Source organism: Rhea pennata, chromosome 9, assembly GCF_028389875.1.
Source record: "Rhea pennata isolate bPtePen1 chromosome 9, bPtePen1.pri, whole genome shotgun sequence".
Lineage (NCBI taxonomy): Eukaryota > Metazoa > Chordata > Aves > Rheiformes > Rheidae > Rhea > Rhea pennata.
The window spans coordinates 6,119,044-6,140,882 of record NC_084671.1 but is presented as its reverse complement, the minus strand read 5'-3'; the positions used below and the strand labels follow the sequence as shown (position 1 = coordinate 6,140,882).

Here is a 21,839-nt window from a genome sequence, read left to right as displayed (position 1 = left end):
AGAGCACCCGGTGCTGCACACGTAGCCAGTACGTGGGTGTTTCACTTACTGGGTACGTCCTCCCAGTGCGTAACATAGGACAGTATTTTGAACACATGGTAAACAAAAGTGTTCTCAAGTGCTTAACTGCAACTGTGAGTCTTTCATTTCTGGAGCATAATTGGTTGAGGAGGAATGTTGGAAAATAACATGCTTTGAACTTGGATTCCTCTAACCTTTCTCTAAATTCTCTAGGGTTTGAGTCATCTACACCAGCACAAAGTAATTCATCGAGACATCAAGGGACAGAATGTATTGCTGACGGAAAATGCAGAAGTTAAACTAGGTAAGAGTGGGTTAGAGCTCTTGGAAGTAGCAAGTAGGCTGACTGGAGAGAAGAAACAAAATTGGTAAAGGCTGTGTAAAAGACTTGGGGGATGGGGACGGATGCAAAGAGCTACTGTGCATTTTTCTTTGTGCCAGCCTCAGTAATATGACCTTGAGTGTTGACCAAGTGTCATGCAATAAACTGTCAGTGATTGATGATCAGGTTCTGGTGGCAAAGATGTGCCTGCAGCAGTGTTTTGGACAGAGAGTTTGGGTAGCTCTGCTCTCAGATACGAGTTGCACAGTTGTGACCATTTTTTTCATGCCTCAAGTTGAATATTTGAATATGTGCGCCCTCAGAGTCAAAGCCTGTTCCCCTGCAGCTGTTCAGTGGTGTCTGAAGGACCATAATCCCTTCAATTTAGTCTGATACAGCCCAGATTTGTTTTCTAAGGTTAGTCTGTAGAAGGGAGCTTCCCTTGCAAGAACTGCTCTGGATTTCATACGCAGTGCTAGTCACCCTTTGAAAGACCAGTCATCTACATGAATGTCGTATGGGAGACAGCAGATGAGCACAGATGATGTGCTGTTATCCTCGATTGTCCAGCACCTATGTTACTAAAGCTGTCTTCATGTGTTTTAATTTATGCCGGTGACGAAAGATCCCTTTCACTGGTAAAGTGAGGTGGAAACTTGTGTTACCATGTCTCTCTCTCTTTACAGCAGAATAAAAAGCCAGCTTAACAGATGGCACCACCAACTCCTTTGGCTTTGTACTGGTGAAGATTCCCCTCCAAGGGGAAATTCTCCAGGGCAAATCTCCAACCATTATGTTGTGCAAAGTGAACTCAGTGGACCATAGAGTATTTTCTCATTGATTTGATTTCATCAGTTTTTGCTTCATTTTGCAGCTCTGTGCTTGACATTTCCCTATGGGCCTGTGTCCTTAGCCCTCAGTTCCTTAAGTCTTTTGCATTTATGCCATTTCTCACAAGAATTCAGGTAGAAAAATGAGGCTTCTGCAAATATTTGGCAGGCTTGAATTCAAATGAGAGAACATAGAACAAAAGCTGCTGCTTATTCATGTTTCTAACTCTGTTTCTCATTAGTATGAGGAGCTGTGATTTCTCCTCATTGCCTCCTGGCAAAGAGAAAAAGGCACAAGGTTTCTTACAGAACCTAGAAATCGGATGATCAGATTCATCCTTGATTGACCTCTGTTGGTCTCAGCAGAGATCAAGAAAGAATGTGTCTGGCTCAGAGTTTCTCTCTTGACTGTGCAGAGAAGTTGGTCTGAATTAACTTAATGTTTTACATTCAATAGAAAACTTTTGCTCGTGTTTGTCTCTGACCTTATGATGTCCTGTTGTTTTTTCGATCCATAGTGGACTTTGGTGTCAGTGCCCAGCTGGACAGAACAGTAGGCAGAAGAAATACCTTCATTGGGACTCCTTACTGGATGGCACCTGAGGTCATTGCTTGTGATGAAAATCCTGATGCCACTTACGACTTTAAGGTAAGGACAAGCATATTCATACTCATTTATACATCAGTACAGATGTGATCTTTGCAGAGTCTAAAACATTCTCTAAAATGGTAGTCAAAGAATTGAAGCAGCCAAGAGACTCAGAGGAAAGGTTTTCTCTATGTGTTAATTAACTCATCTGTGCTTGAAACTAGAGTTGTGATCATAAACAGATGAAGAGGGTGCTTGGTATTATCTCATGTTTTGTGTCCCATACTATAAACATGAGCACTCAGGAATTTAGTATATGCTTGCAGCTTTGCAAAATATGTCAAGAGGCAGTGTGTTCTTCTCTTGCTTTCTGGCAGTTAGATTTTGAGATGTGAATTCAGATCCATCGTGAATCTTTGTTGTGCTCTTCATGTTTCAAAAGTTACTGTGAAGGAATCTTTCTCTATGCTGAGAAAGGTGTCAGACCGAGGCTTCCTACCTGCTTTTGCTTTTAATTGCTGAATGTTTAAATACTACAGTCAAACATACTATGTTTGCTGTATTTGTTCTGGAGAAAAGTCAGGTCAGGTTTAAAAAGGGCAAAATCATATCTTTTGGCCTGCAGGCTGGTATTCACACAGAGATCTGAAGGTCGCCACACAAACAGACATTTGGGGGTCTGACCTACTTTTCACACATTTCTGTTGCCTTTTTAAAGTTTATTTTTGGATCAATGGCAGCAAAACATTGCTGCTGATTCATCATGTGGAACTGAGGCCTTTGCCACATACCAGGTCGCTAGGAGGGTCATCTTCCCACCTGCCCGTTCAAGCTACAGTGAGATCTGATGTTTAAAGTGAGGCAAACTTAATGTATTTTATCTGATTCTTCCTTACCGCAAGTTTCTGGACACACATCTGTAGAAGTGTCCCTCGGCTGTGGCACCTTGCTGTTTGAAGTGTCTAGAACTTGAATTTCTAGTTCCATCCCACTAAGGTCCATTCAGCATTTCCAGAAGGCAGAGCAAGACACTAGAGCATAGGTTTTTCAGGGATAAGTTTTCAGGGATAAGTATCTAAAGCTCTTTGTGCCTCTGTTTATGCATGTGCTGAGAGGTCAGTTCACAAAGTAATGTTTAAAAAAGTATTTGGGGGCCTTTCAGTGTAAGGCTAGGTGGATGATTGTTAACAGTAGGACAATAAAATATATTACTGCAACAACACACTATTGTCATATGATTGGGGGTTTAATTACAAGTCTTTCAAAGCATTTTTTAAGAGGTGAAGGATTTTAAAACAAGTAGAAGATGTTTTACTGTTTCAGTTATTTAAGTGTATCGTCCAGCTTTTGAACTGATCATTTTCCTGAGAGCAGCCATCCACTGTGAATTCATGCTTGAGGTTACAGAAACTGTTAATGATGAGGACACGTAGAAATAGTTCAATCTGCAATTATTCAATTCCCTTTGATTAACCAATTAGAACAGGCATTTCCTTAACTCTGCTGGTTACTCTGTTTTATAGCAGGGCTAAAGCCCACACTAGTCACTCTCGTCATGTCTCTGCTGACAGCACTCTCACTCTGGCTGTGCAATGCTGTAATTAATCGCAGCGCTCCTTTATTTTGTGCACCGTTGTTAGACTACCGTTTATTAGACACATCAGAGCAGATTTAACAAATCGGTGGGCTCCTTAACCTGATAGCTGCTCTTGCACTGTGTTGTGTATGCAAGTGAGGCATGTGCAACGTGAGCTGATGAGCTCAACCAGGGGTAGCAGCTCCACGGGGCAAATTTCACTGGCTGCAGTTCACAGTGCAGAGCCAGACTCGCCTCGGCTGGAGCTCCCCCTCTGCAGAACCGCCACGCAGCCGGCCTTGTAGGCAGCGACGTTCAGAGACCCGGCTCCTGCGCCACGAGAGCTGTTGGGAGCAGAGGCTGCGGCGAGGCTGAGCCACGCTGGCGCCTTTTTCCGCTGCCCTCGTGGTCCCTCGCTTGTCAGCTGCTCAGCCTCCCCTCGTCGGCAGTCTGGCTTGGGAAGTCAGCTGATTTTGTAGAGGTTGTAAAAATAAGTAGTTCACTTGCATGTGTGATTGTTTCGCCTTGAAATATTTTCTAGCTTGTTGGTACTAGATAGATCCCATGTTAGTTTTCATGAGCCAGATACACTCTGGAGAGGTTTCTTGCCATTAAGGCAGTCAGCGTTGGGAAGGAGAACATGAAAACCTCCTTTTCAGAGAGGGTGCACATATTATTTTTTGTTCCTTAAAAAAAGAAAAAAAAGGGCTTGTATCTTCATGGGCAACTTTTAACTCTGAGAAATCCCTGAGGTTTTCTCTTTGCAGAATAAGTAGGGCACTTAATATACAGTTGACTGATGAACACATGCTGGGATCAGAATCCCTCTGTTGTCCCCAAGGACCAGCATTCATCACAGGCTGGACGCTTTGGTCTCTGAAGTTGGCATTGACAGTCTTCCTTTGACTGAGGATAAGAAACCAGCCTGATTGCTGCCGACACACTTACTGATGGGTTGCAGAGCTCCTGGTGACGTGGGAGCCACTGGACGTAGCCTGTACCCAGGGTCGCACCCTGCACCTGATGCTCCTGCTTTGAAGCGAGGAAAAAAATGTAAATGACAGTTTTGTTAAAAGGATGCAAATCAGATGCTCTAAGGTTTAGCCAACTGGCTTAAAATAATGAATACAAAAGATGAGAATTACAGGATAAAAGAAAGAAATCCTCACAGGCTTAATCTAGTAGACAAAAAGCCTCTGATCTCACTGTTTTCTTAGCCAGAAAGAAATGCCTGTGTAATCTATGGAAGGATGCAGTAAATACCTCCTCACAAAAATAAACCACTTTTAAAAGAACAAATAGAAACCCCACATTGTGGAGGTCATTTGTTGGTTTTTCCCCCAGACATTCCTCCGCTTTTCTTTAGAGATATCTTGTCAATAAGCTTAGAATCAAAAGGAAAAAAAGAGCTTGCTTCCCTTACCAAGTCAGGACAATTCAAATATATTAGCACAGCTTCTTTTTACTTGGTGGACTGAAAAGCTTTTTTGATTCCAAAAGAAATTTGAATTCCAGATCGGTATAAAACGTGTGCTTCCTGCTAAGTTGTCTGCTTTCTCTAGGAGACCTACGGAGGTGATAATCCTCTCTATATTGCTCTAGTTTAAGATCACTTGGCATCTTGCATATAATACTGGGCACCTTAATATGGAAAGACATACTAGGAATTTGGAAGGAGTTCAGCGGCAGCCAAAAGAGAAGGGGTCATGCACACTGAATAATGTGGAAAGACTGAGATAATTAAGTAGACAACATAAATCCCAGCTGAACAGAAAAAAAGGATGGATATGACTGTCCTGTAAAAAGGCTGTAAATAAGATTTGAGAGAGAATTTTTAGGAAGGGATAAACAGTAGATCTAACAAGGTCTACTTCGGTCAGTGTTCATCAGCAAGCTAACAGGGGGAGGGGGAGCATCTTGAAACTGAAAATGAAATTGTCTTTCTTGGAGGCTGTGTGTGAGAAGGGGCCTCTGGAGATGCCTCCTTCTGGGGTTGGTGCCTCTCACTAGCTCCAGACCTCCACCCCACTGCCCTGTGCTGCAGGAGGTGACAGAAGACCCAGTGCCTTCTTGGAGACTGCTGCTCTGCAAAAAGCCAAGCAAAGAGAGAAACGACGTTTCTTGGAGAGAGGAACAACATTTCTTTGGTTTACCCATTCAATTGTAGGTTTAGAGGCTTGAAACAGTTTGGAAGGTGCAGCTCTTGAAATGGAGAGAAGAAATCTAAAAGAGGGACTTTGTGATGTGACAGAAAGCAGGCTAAAAGGGCCTGCAAGGTAGAGATACCACCAGGAGGGGTGGAAGGTAGAATAGGACCCTTCCACCCTGAGATGTACCTGTTTACAGTGTTTTCTAATTTTTTGGTAATCCAAACTTTAGCCAATCTTTATTTAAGAGACCTCTTCAAAGTGCTCCTATACAACTTCCAGCAAACTGTAGTAGCTACAGTTTGTAGTATCCAGCTTGTTCTGGTTCCCTGTATGACTACAACTTCTGCTCTTGCCTGCTACTGCTCTCTCATCATTGACAGGTTTCACTCTGATGCTGCTGAGTAAGTCCTCTTACTCATCTTTACTCAGGCTGACCAGAACTTCAGTCTTAAGGCTTTTGCACTGAGCTCTCAGAGAAGTGTAACGTTGTGGCCTTGTGAAGAGCCGAGCAGAAGTGTTCAGTCAGATTTGTTGTGTTTCAGGAGAAGGTTTGTGGTGCTTGTAGTGGCTGCTGTGACAAGTGATTTTCCAATGATGAAGGGAGGAAGTTGTCCAAATTGACTCCAGAGAAGCTGATGGATGGACGAGACCTGGGGGTAAAGCTCTCTCCAAGAGACTCTTGCTGGCAGTGCAGTCTTGTCCTCGCAGTCCGCAGCAGAGCAGAGCAAGTGGAATAAGAAAGCTCTTTGCCTGTGTGCTAGCTGACTGCAGGGTGCCCGTTGGCAGCCCCCCAGCCTGAGATGGGTCAGAGACTGCACTTCAGATGAAGGCACCACAATTAGTCTGAGTTCTGTTCTCAATGCATCGGGTACTGAGTTATGAATCATTAGGCAGCCCTATACATGGCGTCCAGAATAATGAATTAGCCACCTTCTGCCAAAAAACAAGATGCAGCAATGCCATTAAGGAAGGTTCTCATTTTCTCTCTGCCAGGCACATACTGTCTCTTCCTCCTCCCGTGTCTGTAAGAACTGAACCATCCTCTGAGATTCATTAATGGATCTGGAGATTTAACCATAGCACATCTGTGATTTCTGTATGGCCTTGTGAGCAGGCATCAGGGTAGAACTCACCAGTGCTTTCTGACAGATAGCTGGTGTATAAATGTTCCTATTCGCAAGTGAGAAAATAGGAGGAAAGGTGATATAGCTATGAAATCAAAGGTTTTCCAAAATATGCTTTCTTGGTGCTCTGATCATTTGGGAGACTAGGATGAAACCTCTGCTGAAAACCATGTGGGCTGAGGAAGGCTTGGGAACAGCGTAATGAAAGTGTGCCTGTTTCTCCTCCCACTGGAGAAACACTGATTTTCTAGCTTCCATTTAATGAGCAGTGCATTATTCAAGAGAGTTCTGAGGTATCTCAACATACTTCATATTTTTAATCTATCCCAGGCAACCTGTTTTCTTTGAAAACTGTATCAAATCCATTTTTATGTCTTCCAGTTTTAAGCAGGGAGCTTGCAGCTATCCATTCACCATCCAAATTGATACTGTGGGCTACATGCGCCCACAGGAGCCTGGACATAGATACTTGGATCCTAAAGGGGAGAATTAAAGCCAAGCCATTGTCCTTGTTCTCAAAGCTGAGCAGGTTGGTCACAGGATATGAAACTTTGAGTCTGAATCTTGCTTCTGACAGAAAGTTCATGAAAGTAGTTTCAGTTTCTGTACAATATGTTGCTTTTCAGCTCCACAGCTTGAGGAGCGGAAGTCCTGATCAGTAAGAGCAAAATTTTATCTCAGTTGCATACATTTCCGAGACAAGGAGTCTCTGCGTCATTTTGCTGGTTGCAGTCTGGGGCAAAAGACCAAGGAGCAAGTGGACTTCCTTCTGACACCAAAAATAAGCACATCTAGATGAACAGCAGGATGCTCTAAGGCCCTCTTGCTTTGGAGGGACCATTTCTCTCCTCATGAAATCCTCTACAATCTCACCTTTTGTGTGCCATTTAACTTTTGATGTCTACTATTGATGCCCCATGGCCTCATATGCTACCTTAGCCCTCAGAGCAGCTGTTTTGTGGGGATGTAACAGTGCAACAACTAGTTCTGTTGACAGGAACAGCCTGTGTTGGACATCCCTGTGGACATTTCTCTTTGATGCACGCACCAGGTTTTAGGGCTGCTGCTGTGCTTTCCCATAGGCTCACTGCCTTCAGACTTGTGCTGCCTCCACAGTGGTTCAACACACGAAGTTTCTCCAGTTGGATCAGGAAAAATGGATGAGTCTTGTTCCTGAAGGAAAGAAGGCACATGTCTTCCTTCCCTGGGTGTCCTTCAGGAAAGGGCAGGGAGGGTGGTGAGGCAGAACCTCTTGTGGCCAAGGTTCAGAAGGCTAGTTTATACACAAAAAGCAGGATCAACCTACTTCACTGAAGGTTGTGATTATTTTTGACCTGTTACATCATTAATGACCTTACACAGGAGACCAGGATAAAGATTTTGTGCCAAACTAGAATAAAAGACACTGAGCCAAGTACTACTACTACTACTACTACTACACTGCTTCATAGCAAAATTTTGCCAATAGCTCTCTATTATCATTAGTAAAAACAACAGCACTCTGCTACACCCAGCCCAGGAACTTGAATCATTTGGGGGCTGGCACCAGACTTCACGGAGGCTTCATTTCCCCTCCTCCCTCTTTCCTGTTTTCCCTATCCATGGAGCAGGATGGGAGGTTGTTACTAGCTCATGCAGGAGTTGAGGATTTGCTCATAAATGACCATGACTAATTTAGATAAAATCTCTGTCAATCAATAAGGGCACGCTGTGACCTTCAGGATGTCTGCCCGCAGGCAATGTCCCCACCGAGGTCAGTGACAGCATTGCGAGAGCAAGGTGGCTGCAGAGCTTGACCATGTGTTGTGGGTGCAACAGATCCACTAAAAATGTTTTGAAGGTTTTGAAATAAACCTCTGAGTAAAAAGCGGGGTTGGGAAGGTAGGAGAAGGGACCAAGGGGAGGGACAGGTATGGGAGAGGCATTTCTCAGTGCAAGAAGGATCATTTCAACGTGGGGGAATTGCTCTGTGCTGGGCGGAGAGAAATGTGCTCAGATGTTCGTGTGAGCCCATTGACACCTGTTGACTTCTGTTTTGCTGCGTGAGTGGAGCCGAGCAGCCGCGTGGTGGCCTGCCCGGCTGTGCTCTGGTGCTGCTGGATGTCAGTGCTCCAGGAGGCCCCAGCATAGCCTGGAGAGGCTGCAGAAGTCACCCAAGCAGAGGTGGGGGGGGGGGACTGCATCACTCTTGCACTTCATATTTTTTTGGTGGCAATGTTTTTTTTCAGACTCAAAAAAAAAAGAAAAGAAAAAAAAAGCAAATGACAACCCAACCCAGCAGAGGGGGGAAAGCCTCCTCCAAAATCCTAACAAATAGGAAGACCATAAGAGAAGAGCTCTGAAGCTGTGAGCATGGGAACTTGCAGAGACAACGGAGAGCAGGCATGCAGGACTGAGCCCCCCGTGCTGGGGAAAGCCGTGCTTTCCTTCCTCCCGCAGGCGACCCGCTGTCGTGATGAGGTGCCGCTGTTCACCTGCTTCCCTCTGCTTTGTTTTACAGAGTGACTTGTGGTCTTTGGGGATAACAGCCATAGAGATGGCAGAAGGCGCTCCCCGTAAGTAGACGTATTGCTCTATTTTACTTAACATTTGAACTGTAATTTGCTGAGATTTGCTCAGCATCAGCCGGCACTTGGTCCTGTATAAGAAACATCATACAAAGGGTTCCCAGACTCCCCAGGTCTGAGGGAAGTTGAGAGGCCCCAGAGGAATGGCATGGAAAAGCTGCCAGATGCTGCCTTAGGTCAGCATGGTCCAGGGAATAGGTGCTGGACAGTGAGTGAAGACACCCAAACCCCATATGACTTCTGGCAAGTCATTTAACCTCTCTGCGACTCAGTTCCCTCAAATAAAATGAAGATAAGATATGGGTGAAAGAATGGAAGCCATTAAAACGCTGCTCCTGAGCAGCAGCATTTCAATGACCTCCCTGTTGACTTAAATATCAGCATGATGGAGGTAGCTGGCACATCAACATAGCTTGTACTGCCATGTTTTTTGAACATTATGATGAGACCTTTCTTATGTGGCAGTAAATATAAGTGAATAAAGCTAAGCGTAGTGGCATATGGTAGAGCTGTAACGTCCCTCCTTCTTCAGCGGTGGGGGCACCAGCTTCCAAACTGGCCCCTGCAGCTGATCCAAAATGATGCTGGGAGCAAATATACTGTTTTGGTGGGAGAAATGAGCTCTCAGCTACGCTCCAGGCCACCTCCAGCCTATGCCAACTGGTTGAAAGCCTTTGTAGAGTAACGTGCATAAAAAAATCCTCCCGTCTTTCAACCTCAGAGAAAACTTGGGTCCTCCCCTGTTGTTCCTGTAGCCTGCCTTTAGGAAATGCATGGGGTCTGGTATGCTTTCTGCTGTGTTTAATGCCTCTTACTGCAACTTTCAGCTCTCTGTGACATGCATCCCATGAGAGCCCTGTTCCTCATCCCCCGCAACCCAGCCCCAAGACTGAAATCAAAGAAGTGGTGAGTCTCTTTCTGTCTTCAACTACTGTAAAACATTTCTGAAGCAACTTGTTTTTGCAGCCCGAGTGTTCTGGGGTTTTTTTTTGTTTACATTTTTACGGCTTCAGGGGCCCATGAAGTGTCCAGCATATGGTGAATGCAAGCGTGGGCCTTGATCTCCTATAGAGAGTCATTTTGATGTACACAAGTCGCACACTGTGGGATAACAAGATTACTAGGTAGGCAGCGAGAGAAATGCTCTCTGACATTGCCATTTCGCAGTGCAGAGTTGGCTTTTCCAGGGTGGTTCACGCAGCCTGAAACCACATGACACTTAGCTTGGCTCCCATTTCTTTCCAGTGAGGTTCCGTTTTCGAGTGGAAACATGTATACATGCCAAAAAAAGAATAGTTTATCTTGAAGGCCCAGGAATGTAGAGATTTGTACTTAGTTTGGGCTTTATTTTAAAATTTTGAAGGAAAAAATACATCACTGTTTTGAAAAAAAAAAAAAAAAAAAAAAAAAGCAGGGTATGCCAATAAAAACCGTTAGGAAAAAGTATTTCTGAAACCCAGCAGATGTTGTTTTGTTACTGTCTGTTCTGTGTTGAAGGAGCAGGAGTCCTTAAAAACACTTGTCTTTGGTTGGTGCTGTTTGCCAGCCCCAGGTTCAGTAGCGATTTTGTCGGGAAAGATCTAACAGATGTTAGAGAGACAATAGTGCTACTTGGTCCCAAGTAGGCTGAGTTCACGGAGTTAAAAAGTACTGCCTGATTGCTTGAAATTTCATTTATAGTCTTTATGAAGAACCAAAAAAGGGAGCAGAGTAATCGGTCGGGATTGGAAATGCTCGGTGCCAAAGCTGCAGGTATTTTGTTGCTGGGAGAAGAGAGAAGTGAGGGGCTTGAAGGCATTTGCATCTGGTGGCTGGTGTTGGGATTTTAGGGTCAGCCCCCTTGAAATCTCCCGGACTTTGAGAATAGACATTTAATTTTGGTGCCCTGATCATCAGCTGGTTTGGTGCAAAACCAATACAAGATGATTCTTTCCCTACTAGCTCTGCAGAGAGAATTAAAAGTGTTCTCTAAATAGGGTCCTTGCACAGCCTTTTTAGGATACCATTGGTCAGATAGCTCAGAAAATAGTTTGGACACTTGTTTTCTGCCAGATCACCAGTTTCCTACTTCATTATGCTGTGTTACAGCACAAAATGGATTGTAAGATGATGGAGTTTATTTTTCATACAACTGTGTTGCTTATTCAGCAAAGATTTTCTCAGCCTCCAGACAGAGGGGAGGCTAGCTGAAAAAAGCGACTTTAGTTGTGAACAGAAACATTTTCCCCATCTCTTCAAGGTAAAAAAGTAGCAGGGGTGAAAGTTCTGGTTTATCCCCTGCTCTAGTAAGTGCTGTAGATATTGTCATCCGTTCTGCACCAGCCACGGTGTTGCTTGACCCTCAGGTGGCTGTCCCAGATTCGCAGGTAGTAAGCCTTGCTTTTCTAGTGAGAAGAATATGATGGTGGGACAGCTCAGCCCCCAGCAGACCTGAGGCCTTTGCTGTTTGAATCTGCACTAGGCCTTGCTTATCTCCCCTTTTTCCAGTGGCCTGCACCTTGACCCTCACTCCGTATCACAGCTGCCCAAAATTCAGGGCATTTGAAATCTGTGTCTCAATTCCAGTTCCACCGAGCTTGAACAAATTGCAACTTTTATGAAATCGCCATGGCGGTTTGCTGACATTTTCTCTTTCTCACATTGCTGACCCCGCTCATATCTTTCCTTGCAGCAGGGGATTGGGTAGCTTATGGGACTTGTAATCGGCTGCAGAGCCTTTCACTGCTGGGCCATCTGTTCAGGTTCAGCCAGGGTCGATAGCAGCTAAAATCCTCTTGGTTATAAACTGGGGCGGTGATACCTGTCCGGGCTGGGTGGTTCTGCCCATCCATCTAGTCACTGCCTCAGGGATGAGGTTTGAACAGAGGGAACAGGGCACTGTGTCCAGGACATGCTCTGCATCTGCGTGGGGGAAAGATGCAAGGTGCAGGTGAGGTGCCACATCTGCTCTGTGAATAAACAGAGATCTGGTCTCCTACAGAGCTGTGAAAAGTGTTCCCAAGGCAGCACAAAGCTGTATCAGTCTTGCAGGCTTTCGTTATAATGTGAATCTGCAAAGGATCCAGCCGGATAGCACATCGAGACAAAGCTTCCAGTCAATACGAGTTCACAAATTTCCTTAAGAACAAGTTTGCCCAATACTACTTTCAGTATTTTCAGTAAAACACCGAACAAACTTGCTGTCTGACTCAGTTCTCCATTTGGGCTGGCCGGAACGGGGCTCAGAGCTCTGCACACCCAAGCCAAGAAGACTCGAGATGTTTCTCCAGACTCTTACAGTAGCTCTCTAGCAGTCAGTGTGCTGTTTTTCACGAGCACAAGTCACAAGAGAAAAGCAAAATGAAAATGATTCAATGTATGCAGCCTTGCAGGTCAGCTCCTCCTTTCTGCATTCTGTTTTCTTCCAGTGGGTCTCAGTCTATTCTTGCTTCTGTGTGCAGCAATTCATACAAGTACCTAAAAGGGGGAAGATCGTCTTTTTCTTTACATGAAAAAAATAGTTAACTCACTCCAACACCTTTGAAGTTAAGTCAGTGAAACCCACTGATAAGCAGTGGGAGCTGTCCCAAATAGAAAAGAGAGAAAAATACTTTTGTTCCTTGCTGAAGCCTTGAACTTGCTTTTAAAATAGTGCCATCTTCCTATGAAATTAAAGATTCTTTGGTATCATTTTCTCTTCCAATTAAAATCAACCAGCAATGAAGCTTGATTTTCATCTTCCTGCAATTCGTAAGTAAAATGTAAAAGGCTGAACTTTAGTGATGTTGTTCCCGTAAACATTTCATAACCCTACCTTATAAAAAATGACAAAACCTCTTTGTTAATGAAATGACATTTGCACTGTGATAGCACTTTTCATCCAAGCAACTGAGAAGGCTTTGCAAACATTTACTTCAGCTTTACAAACCCCCAGAGCTGGAGGAGTGCTGGCGTACGTGTTTGCGTAGGTGGGCAGGCCTGCAGCAAGAGAAGGTTGAGAGACTTGCATAAAGGTGTCACCATGAACCGGAGCCGGGGAGAAACCTCGTGTTTTGTCAGTGCCGCCCCATATGTGGGCTTAACCTGTGCCACTGAACGGGTTTGCTGCTTTGGGGGAGTGCCTGACTGTGCTTGCCCTCATGCAGGGCAGCGTGACGTGGCTCCAGCCTCTGTCACGGCGGTTTCACCTAAGCAAGTTTTGCATGCAGGTGGTAAGAACATGCACACTGCCACTTACTGGGGGGAGGATAACTTCCAAACTCCATGAACTCAACCATATTTGCTGGTGCACTGGACTGCGCAGCCAGAACTGCCGTCTCTCCAGTTCAAATCGACAGAGGAGAGTCATGTTATAGAAGTGGATTTCTGTGGAGTGTCACGTGGATTGGCCTTTCGGGAATACATCGAGACACTGGGAGTTTTTTGAGGCAAGGTGGAAAAGGAAGATTTGTTCATTAATAAAGCTGGAGGGAGGATTTAATTGGATCCAGTGGTGTGTTTTATTTTTGCATCTCAATTTATATGGATTAGCACTTAAAAGATAAATCACTTTTAGTCTGACAGCTTAAAAGTAAAATCCCTGAAAGCTTATTGTTTTACTCCTCAATGCAATTCTGTACTATCTGTTGGCTTCTGACATTAATTTACACTCATTTTCCTATTTGTTAAAGCAGCGTACAGTGTAGTGGCCTGTCAACATCTTTCTTTCTTGCAAATCCCTGTTCTCTTGGGTTTATAATGTGGTGAAATTAGTTACAGGAAAACTTTTGATATGCAAAACTTGAGGCTAACAGAAATTTTGTTTTTCAAAGATTTGGATGAAATTGTTTTTGCAAAGATTTAATTTAACTGTTTGCAAAAAGACCTGCTGGTGAGGACAGAGGGCTGTCATCCACAACTGGGGTCCCGCTTCTGCCCCAGGAATGCCGACAGATTGCAGTTGTTGCATCCATGAATAGGGGAGGCTGGGGCACTTCGCAGGTCCCCTGTGCTGTCAAAGCACTCCTAGAGCAGGGAAGAGGGTGCAGATGGTTTGTAACACCCTGCGGTTTGGTAACTTTAACAAGCCATGTAATACTGGGTAGTTAAGTCAAAAAAGAAGAGAAAAAGACTGGCTTATCCTACATATCTTCAAAAGTTATGTCTCTTGAAACAGCCACCAGGATCCCAAAATATGGAAAACAATCCCTTATGAGACTGCATTTGCATTTGTATGTGTTGTACATCTTGTTGCTATGTGCACTTTCACATGTCAAAGGGAAGGGAAGAGGAACATTGCTTTACATTTTTTTGGCTGCCATTGATGACATTTGGCTTTGGTGGATTCCCTAATGGTATTGAGATTTCTAACTTTCTCCAAGCTCAGCAGAACTGTGTTTTTCACTAATAGCACCTGCAAAGCTAAGACAAGAAGAGGCGTAGATAGGAGTATGCATGGGAAGACTAGGAGAGGGTAAAGTGATTTGGGTCATATGCAGCAATGTGGCTTTGAAACCATCAACAGAGAAGTTGCTTGAATCTTCTTGGAAGGCTGCATCTGAGAAAGAATTGCATAGCAGTCAAGCGTTCTTTTTAAATACCCACAGTTTTGTACCTTCTGATAGGGGAATTGATGCAGTTACCTGTTTTTTCTGTACATTCCTTTTCTGTCTGAGCTAGGTCTAAGAAGTTTCAGTCCTTCATTGAGAGCTGCCTAGTGAAGAACCACAGCCAGAGACCGACGACAGAGCAGCTGATGAAGCATCCCTTCATCCGAGACCAGCCTAACGAAAGGCAGGTTCGCATCCAGCTCAAGGACCACATCGACAGGACTAAGAAGAAGCGGGGCGAGAAAGGTTAGTGGGGAAGCAACATTATGGGCAGTCTCTTATGTTTGTAATTGCTTAGAGACCTCTAACATAGACCAAGGTATAGTTTTGAAAGACGGCAAAGAGTCTGAGGTAGCACTGCAGCATATTTTCTTTGCGATTTTTTTTTTTTTTTTTTTTGCCTGACCTATAGCTTGAATTTTGCCTTTGCCTGATTTCTGTCCCATACAGCAGTCTGTAGCTCAGATGAAGCGACGTTTCAGACTGATTCAAGTATCACCCATCAAAGGGAGCCAGTTGAAGTTCAGTGACTTGGGGACTTTGGGATAATGAGGCTGTGGGGATGCAGCAACTTTGCAGGGCTGGCTGAGAATGTATTTTCAGGATTGGGTTCATTAACTGTTATGGCTAAATGTGTTCTTAAAATGGTTTAGTTAAATAGGCATGCTCCTTTAGTTTGAACAGTCTTGTTTTGGTTTAAGGTCAGGTTATTTTGTTTTAATTGGTCAGGTTTTTGTTTAAATTGATTCAGTACGTAATAAATAGCCATAACAAAGCAACTGGTGTTCAAACAAAGGCTACAGGTAATTATCATTAGAGCTAATCAGCTCTAATTTAATAAGCTTTTAAAATCTTTTTTTGCAATGAAAAGGAGACCTTTTTTGTCCAAATAGTTTTTTCCACATGGCTCACTGAAGCTTTGATTCATTAAAATGGATGTATAAAATACACGTGTGTATATGTACAAGCATATGGAAGCGGGAACATGCTAAGCTAAAGTTTTTCCAGATCACATATTTTATGCCAAGTCGTTTATCTACATGACATTTAGGTTGCACCAGCAATGTGCTATGAGTTGTGCAAATGAACATCTCAGTAAAACCCTTGCCCCAAAGCTATGCCATTGACTAAGAGTAACCTATTAAACTGAATGTTTTCAGTGACCTCTCTAGTCCTTATCTTCCTCTGAAAGGAAAATCAGGTAGCTAAAGGAACTTATTAAAGTATTCTGTTGCTTGTGAACCAAATTTTAATTTGAAAGGTCATTTGTAGAATCCAACAAATTAGTACATTGCTATTTGTCTCCTTATTCATAGCAGTATTAATTTTTCACGCATACCTTCCAGTTCTCTGTAAGATTTCAGTACAATCAAAACAATAAAACTGAATCTTAGTGAAGTATTAAATGTGTTTAGTCTGGCAAATGAAAGTTTTACCCTAGAGATGAAGAGTAATTGGATAAATGCAAACCTCTCTTTTTCTATCATTCCCTTCATCCGATAAAGATTATATCCCAATAGAAATCACAGTATGTATCACAATGTAGTAATTAAGCTTTTATGTAGATATCTTCATTACGGGGAAAATATCGTATGGATTAGTGCAGGAATGGTGGAAGGGCATATGTTCAGGGGCAGAGAAGTTCACGCCTTCGGAACAGTTAAATCCCACCATCCAAAGCCGGTGGCTTCAGAAACTTGCGTGCTTTGCCTGTAAGAATATCTCTGCAGACGGGGCCACTTGTTGTGTTTGGTGCCTTGCTATAACTTCTGTTTGACAGAGGATATTGGCACCTTCCGTCTCTCCACCAAGCCCCACTGGGTCTGGAAGCCGTCCCCTACCGCGCTGGCGCTGGCAGGCTGTGCTCCAGCTGGGACCACGGTCCTCCACGAGCCCACTGAGCAAGCAGCAAGCCGGCGCCCTGGGGAGACTGTGGAGCACTTCCTCCGCTTCGTAGCCTCCCGTAGAACCAGCAAATGGAGAGACAAAAGCTTGAAAATAATACTGACTGTTAGTTATAATGCAGGGAAGAAAAAGGTTTACTGACTGTTCTTTATAACGCAGGGGGAAAAAAAGGTTGTCAGTTCTCCCTTCAGAGCGCTTGTGTTTTCAACCATCAGGAAAACCAATGAGTCCAGTAAAGGGCACTGATAAGCAATTATGTTCCTAGATGAGACAGAGTACGAGTACAGTGGAAGTGAGGAGGAGGAGGAGGAGAATGACTCTGGAGAGCCCAGGTAAAAATCAGCATTTCATTTCTGCCCTTACATCTCTTTAACTCTGTATGAAATTGGCTTGGATTATAGGCTCATATGAACTAGAAATGGAAAAAGAACAATTTGATCATCAAGCTCACCCCAGGAGAGAACAAGATATTTCCCCTCTGTTCGATGGTGAATAGTATTAAGTTGATGCCACAGATCGCCTTTACCAAGTGATTGGAAGGAAGCAATACCCCATTTTCTGTGGGATTTGCAATGCAGCCTGTTCATGTCCCAGGAACACAATGGTTCCTGTGTTATACCATGTTCTCTACACCATGTTCTCTGGTGGACAGCTCTGCTTTGTGGTTTTGAAGCTGCAGTGACCTCTCAGGTGATGTTTTAAGATAAGAGCAGAATGGCTTGGCCGGTGACACAGGATAACTGTGGGATACAGATTTACTGTGGGATGGGAAGACCGAAGCCATCTCCCACCTGCACCAGCCTTTCCTGTTGTGCCACCCATGGTGGGCGTAAGGCCTGACCCATTTAAGCCAGCCGCTTACCAGCTTGTTAGAAGTTGATAAACATTTGCTGCTACTCGTGTGGATCTAGCCTCTAAAAAGGTTCCTGTAGCACCCCCCCCCCTTTTTTTTTTTAAGATTGTGCATGCAAAATAAACTGCTTGTGCAGATCAACTTGCAGGATATCAAACTGCTTGTTCAGAGCAAACCGATCGGCTTTTGTGTGCAAAAGCTTTCATTCATGCACAGATAGCGTGCTCATGTGAGTTTGCTGTGAGCAGCTGCACATATGAGTACTTAGTGTGGGAAAAACGCAAGCTGAAATTCAAGAAGATTCTTGAAAATGTGGTTCTTTATTTCCAAGGGTAGCTCTGTATCTTCATGTAACTTTTCATCGTGAAACCTTTCCAATTGCCGCTGCAAGCATAATAGGGTTTAAACTTTCTTTCTTTGATGACATTTTTAAGAGTCATTGTAATTAGTATCAGGTTATTCCATTATTTCACTGAGATAATGTAGTATTTTAAAGCTGGCAATGATTCATGCTAAATGTGCTTTGTGAACAGCTAAATATAGTGTGTGCCACTGCAACATAAGAGACTTTGCTTAGAAACTTACTGTAAAGGAAATCTTTAGCGAAGAAATGCCTGGTGAAGCTGTGAAGAGCAGGAGAGTTCTCTGCATTCCCAGCTCACAAGCCAAGCCTTATGTCCAAGCAAGATTAACAGCAAAGGATTTGGGGATTTCTTTGGGATTTCTCCTTTAAAAAAGAGGAAAGGGGGAAGAGGTGATGTGCAATTCACTTTGCACCTGGCAGTGGTTGATCTGTCCTGCCCAGACACTTTGGTTCCCTCCTTGCCTCCTTCCACTGCTGCCCCAGCACTTTCCGTTATTCAAATGTGGTTATGGGGAGGGACATGGCCAGCAGGGAGAGGGGGACAAAACAGAAAAACATGCAGAATTTCTCTTAAACAGAGGCTTAAAGATGTGTGTGGGAACTTCTCTGATGCTTCTCTCCCTTGAAGCTCCATCTTGAACCTGCCCGGAGAGTCGACGCTGCGACGGGATTTCCTGAGGCTGCAGCTGGCGAACAAGGAGCGCTCGGAGGCCCTGCGACGGCAGCAGCTGGAGCAGCAGCAGCGCGAGAACGAGGAGCACAAGCGGCAGTTGCTGGCAGAGCGGCAGAAGAGGATCGAGGAGCAGAAGGAGCAGAGGCGAAGGCTGGAGGAGGTAAGGACTGGAGTTGAGCAATGGGCTGCTAGAGGTTGTTCGTAGGACGAATAGGGGGTTTTCTGGTAACAGTTCCTGAGGAACTGTTCTCATCTGGCTTTGAAAAGATGATGTCCTAACCTGTCTGGGAGGAACGTTGGTAAACCAGAATGCTGTGTTACACTGAATAAAAAGCTCTGTTGGTCTGTTAGGTATACAGACCTCCAGCCATTCTCCTCACCATGATATGTAACTGTTGCCAGCTCTTCTGAAGTTAGTAGGGTTTACTCACTGTAAATGAACCCTTTAAATAGCAAACTTTAAAGGGTGACTGGAGCTATTGAGCAGAGTTACTCCAGTATTGATGCTGTAGTTGTATTCCATCTGCTTTGTTCTAAAATGCGGGTGAGTAAGACACTTAGCAGGCCAGGGATCTACCAAGCTAATTGTCCATATTTGTTGCTGTGGCCTATGACGTTTGAGAAGAGACTGAAGAGCCTCCATTTACCCTTTACCAAGTTCCATGTACCACTTATGTCCCCTTTAATCCCTATTTTCAATTTCAGTCCTTTCAGTCCTTGCCAATTACAACAGTTTCTCTTAGGGGGAGGTGCAGATTTCTGCATGACTTGTGCAATGATCCATATGTGCCCCAAAGCATAAGATTTCATTACCCCTGTCTTAACATACCAGCTACAAATACTATCGGTCATAAAATTATCCACCCCATTTAAAATCCAGCTGCAGTGTTTGACTGGGTGGCTTTGGGTGTCAGTGTGTTGCCCAGCCTGGCTGCGTACTCTGGATGAAGCACTCGCTTTTGTTTTAGCTTCAAAGATTTTGCATTACAGAAGTTCACAAAAGAGTGAGAGGGTTTCCCCTGGCCTTAGGTTTCTGATGTGGTTTTGGACAAAAAAAAAAAAAAAAAAAAACCATTGACTCACACTGAAGTCATCCCAAGAGTCTGGCTGAAGGGTTCATACATTAAGTGTAATTAAATTAAAAGCTTTCTGAAGAGGTCACCGATATGTCTGGAAGAAGACTTGCTGTAAATGGATTATTAGAGCACACCCCCCCATAATTCAAACGAACCAGAGAGCCCATTGTATTTAACCTCGCTCTCCATACGCTTACTGGGTTTCTACGCAGTGGATGATACCCCCCAGGCCAGGAGCTCAGACATGGCAGAGTTGCAGGCAGCTGACTGTGTGCCGCGTAGGAGACGCGTGTGACTGTTCTTTGAGGTGGTTCTGGTAACCCCCTGCGGGGCTAAAACCAACACAGGGCACATCACAGGCCAAGCATTTTTCAGTCTGGTAAACATGTAGGTCTGTGATGTTGTCAGAGTGCAGAGCATTCTGCACGCAGTAAATTGTAGGTCAGGCTTTTCTTTTTCTCTGTGCCGTTCACAGAGTCGGAGAGCTGCTCTGAGCGAGGACGAGGTTTGCACATGCACGCGTCCAGAAATCCCTTGCACCGGTGAATGTTTATCTAAGGACTATCGTTAGGAAGTCGGGCTCTTCCATTGTAAGCGTATGCTTGCTGCGAGCAGTACAGAAATGGAACAAGAGCCGAATAAAAGCAGACACCAGATTAGTTGAAATCCTGTAATGAATACAATACTTACCAGTGTATTAATATGTTATAGAAGAAAATTGTTCGCTCTTTGCTGCTTCCCAAGCAGGTTTTGAATGTAGGGCTGTAATCCTCCTGCTAAGCCAGGCGAGCTTTGCCCCGAGCGAAGGAGGTGCCGCTCGCAGGGCGGGCTCTGCGGCTCCAGCGAGCTCAGCTGTTTTCCCCTTCTTTTCCCCTCAACGTTAGAAGCTAATGCCCCCCTATCCAATACTTAAAAACAATGCCTCTTTTTCCAATAACTGTAACGGTCCCCACAGGCTCTTCACTCACTACTCCGAGCTGCCTTAAAATTTTTGGATCTAAAATGAAAGGGAAAATGAAAAGGAAATATATTCTGGAGCAAGCAGGCGATGAGAGGAAAGACCCTTTCACTCTCCTCTCATGTCAGAGAACTGAGGAGGAGACTTGCACTGCGAGCAGAGCGCCTGGCTGCTCCTGCAGCCTCCCCTCTGAGGCCGCTCATGTCCGAGGCAGGAGCTGGCCCTCACTGCCAGCATCTCCTACAAATTGGTCATCGCCCCAGCAGCCCTCATCAGGAAGCTGGTGGCTTGCTCAAGGTGCTGAATAAGGGTGCAGTAGTGAGCAAGCCTTGCTGTTGGTATTTTACAGAGCAGTTTATCAGTTTATTGTGGCTCCTGCATTTCTCTGGGTTATGTTTTTGAACTGTGGATGCAATGGGCACAACCCCAGCATCCTGGGGTTTGGCAGGTCAAGGGGAGCACTAGGCATGCACTACGGTGGGTTTCAGGTGCTTCTGCGTTTCCTGCTTTCTCTGAAAGAGCCCCTTGGAGTTGCCCTCGGACATACTTAGCTGCCCATCTATTCAGGTATTCTGCCTGGGTAGAGGTTTAGCCTCACCCCACCTCTAACCACATGGTAAAATGAGCTCCTCTCCCTGCTGGATACCATTTGTGTGGAAAACAAGAAATGTAGCTGAGTTGCTATGGTGAGGATTAAAGCAAAAGTGTTCAAAGAGGTGTGAACCTCCCGGTATAAGCAGACGCTGTGAGCAGTGGCATGGTTAGGCGCGATGGTTCCCAGGACAGGTGGTCCCAGCGTTGCCTACTACAAGGTTATGTGTACCTGCTCTTGGCTGCTGTAGGGAAACAGAGAGAGGAGAGGCAGAGATTAGCAAACACAAAGTTGCAACTGCTACTACGGAGAGTGGGATAGAGAAGCCAAGCACACAGCTTTGGACATTTTCTGCCTGAATTTTATGCTCCTAGAGGAGTCTCAGCATCAGCCCCAGGGAATGATGCTGCCTCTTTGAGGAGAAATGAGCAGTGGTGTGTATTGCCCTGGACTGCCCCCCTAAATCTGGCACAGATAACCAGCAGTGGATACACAGTTCAGTCTTCATATGCTTTCCAGATATTTCGAGGCAGCAAGAATCTGATGGGCAGACCAGAAGCTACCAAACAATTAGCTGTTACAAGTGTACCAAGTTCAATATCGCCGTCAGTTCCCAGAGACACCCCGCGCACTCAGGCGGTTTCTACTGCGGCACTTTGCTCCAGAAAGTGG

At 44.6% G+C, this 21,839-nt stretch overlaps 1 protein-coding gene across 4 annotated transcripts in view; it reads left to right on the top strand.

The window, feature by feature from the left end:
- Positions 1-21,839, top strand: part of TNIK (TRAF2 and NCK interacting kinase) — a 202,271-nt gene that overhangs the window by 127,159 nt on the left and 53,273 nt on the right. For all 4 annotated transcript variants that reach the window (XM_062582734.1, XM_062582736.1, XM_062582735.1 and 1 more), the window contains exons 6-12: positions 235-325; positions 1,692-1,822; positions 9,113-9,167; positions 10,007-10,085; positions 14,817-14,992; positions 16,917-16,983; positions 18,497-18,701. In XM_062582734.1, the coding sequence (XP_062438718.1) occupies positions 235-325; positions 1,692-1,822; positions 9,113-9,167; positions 10,007-10,085; positions 14,817-14,992; positions 16,917-16,983; positions 18,497-18,701 (804 nt within the window). The remainder of the gene's footprint in view (positions 1-234; positions 326-1,691; positions 1,823-9,112; positions 9,168-10,006; positions 10,086-14,816; positions 14,993-16,916; positions 16,984-18,496; positions 18,702-21,839) is intronic.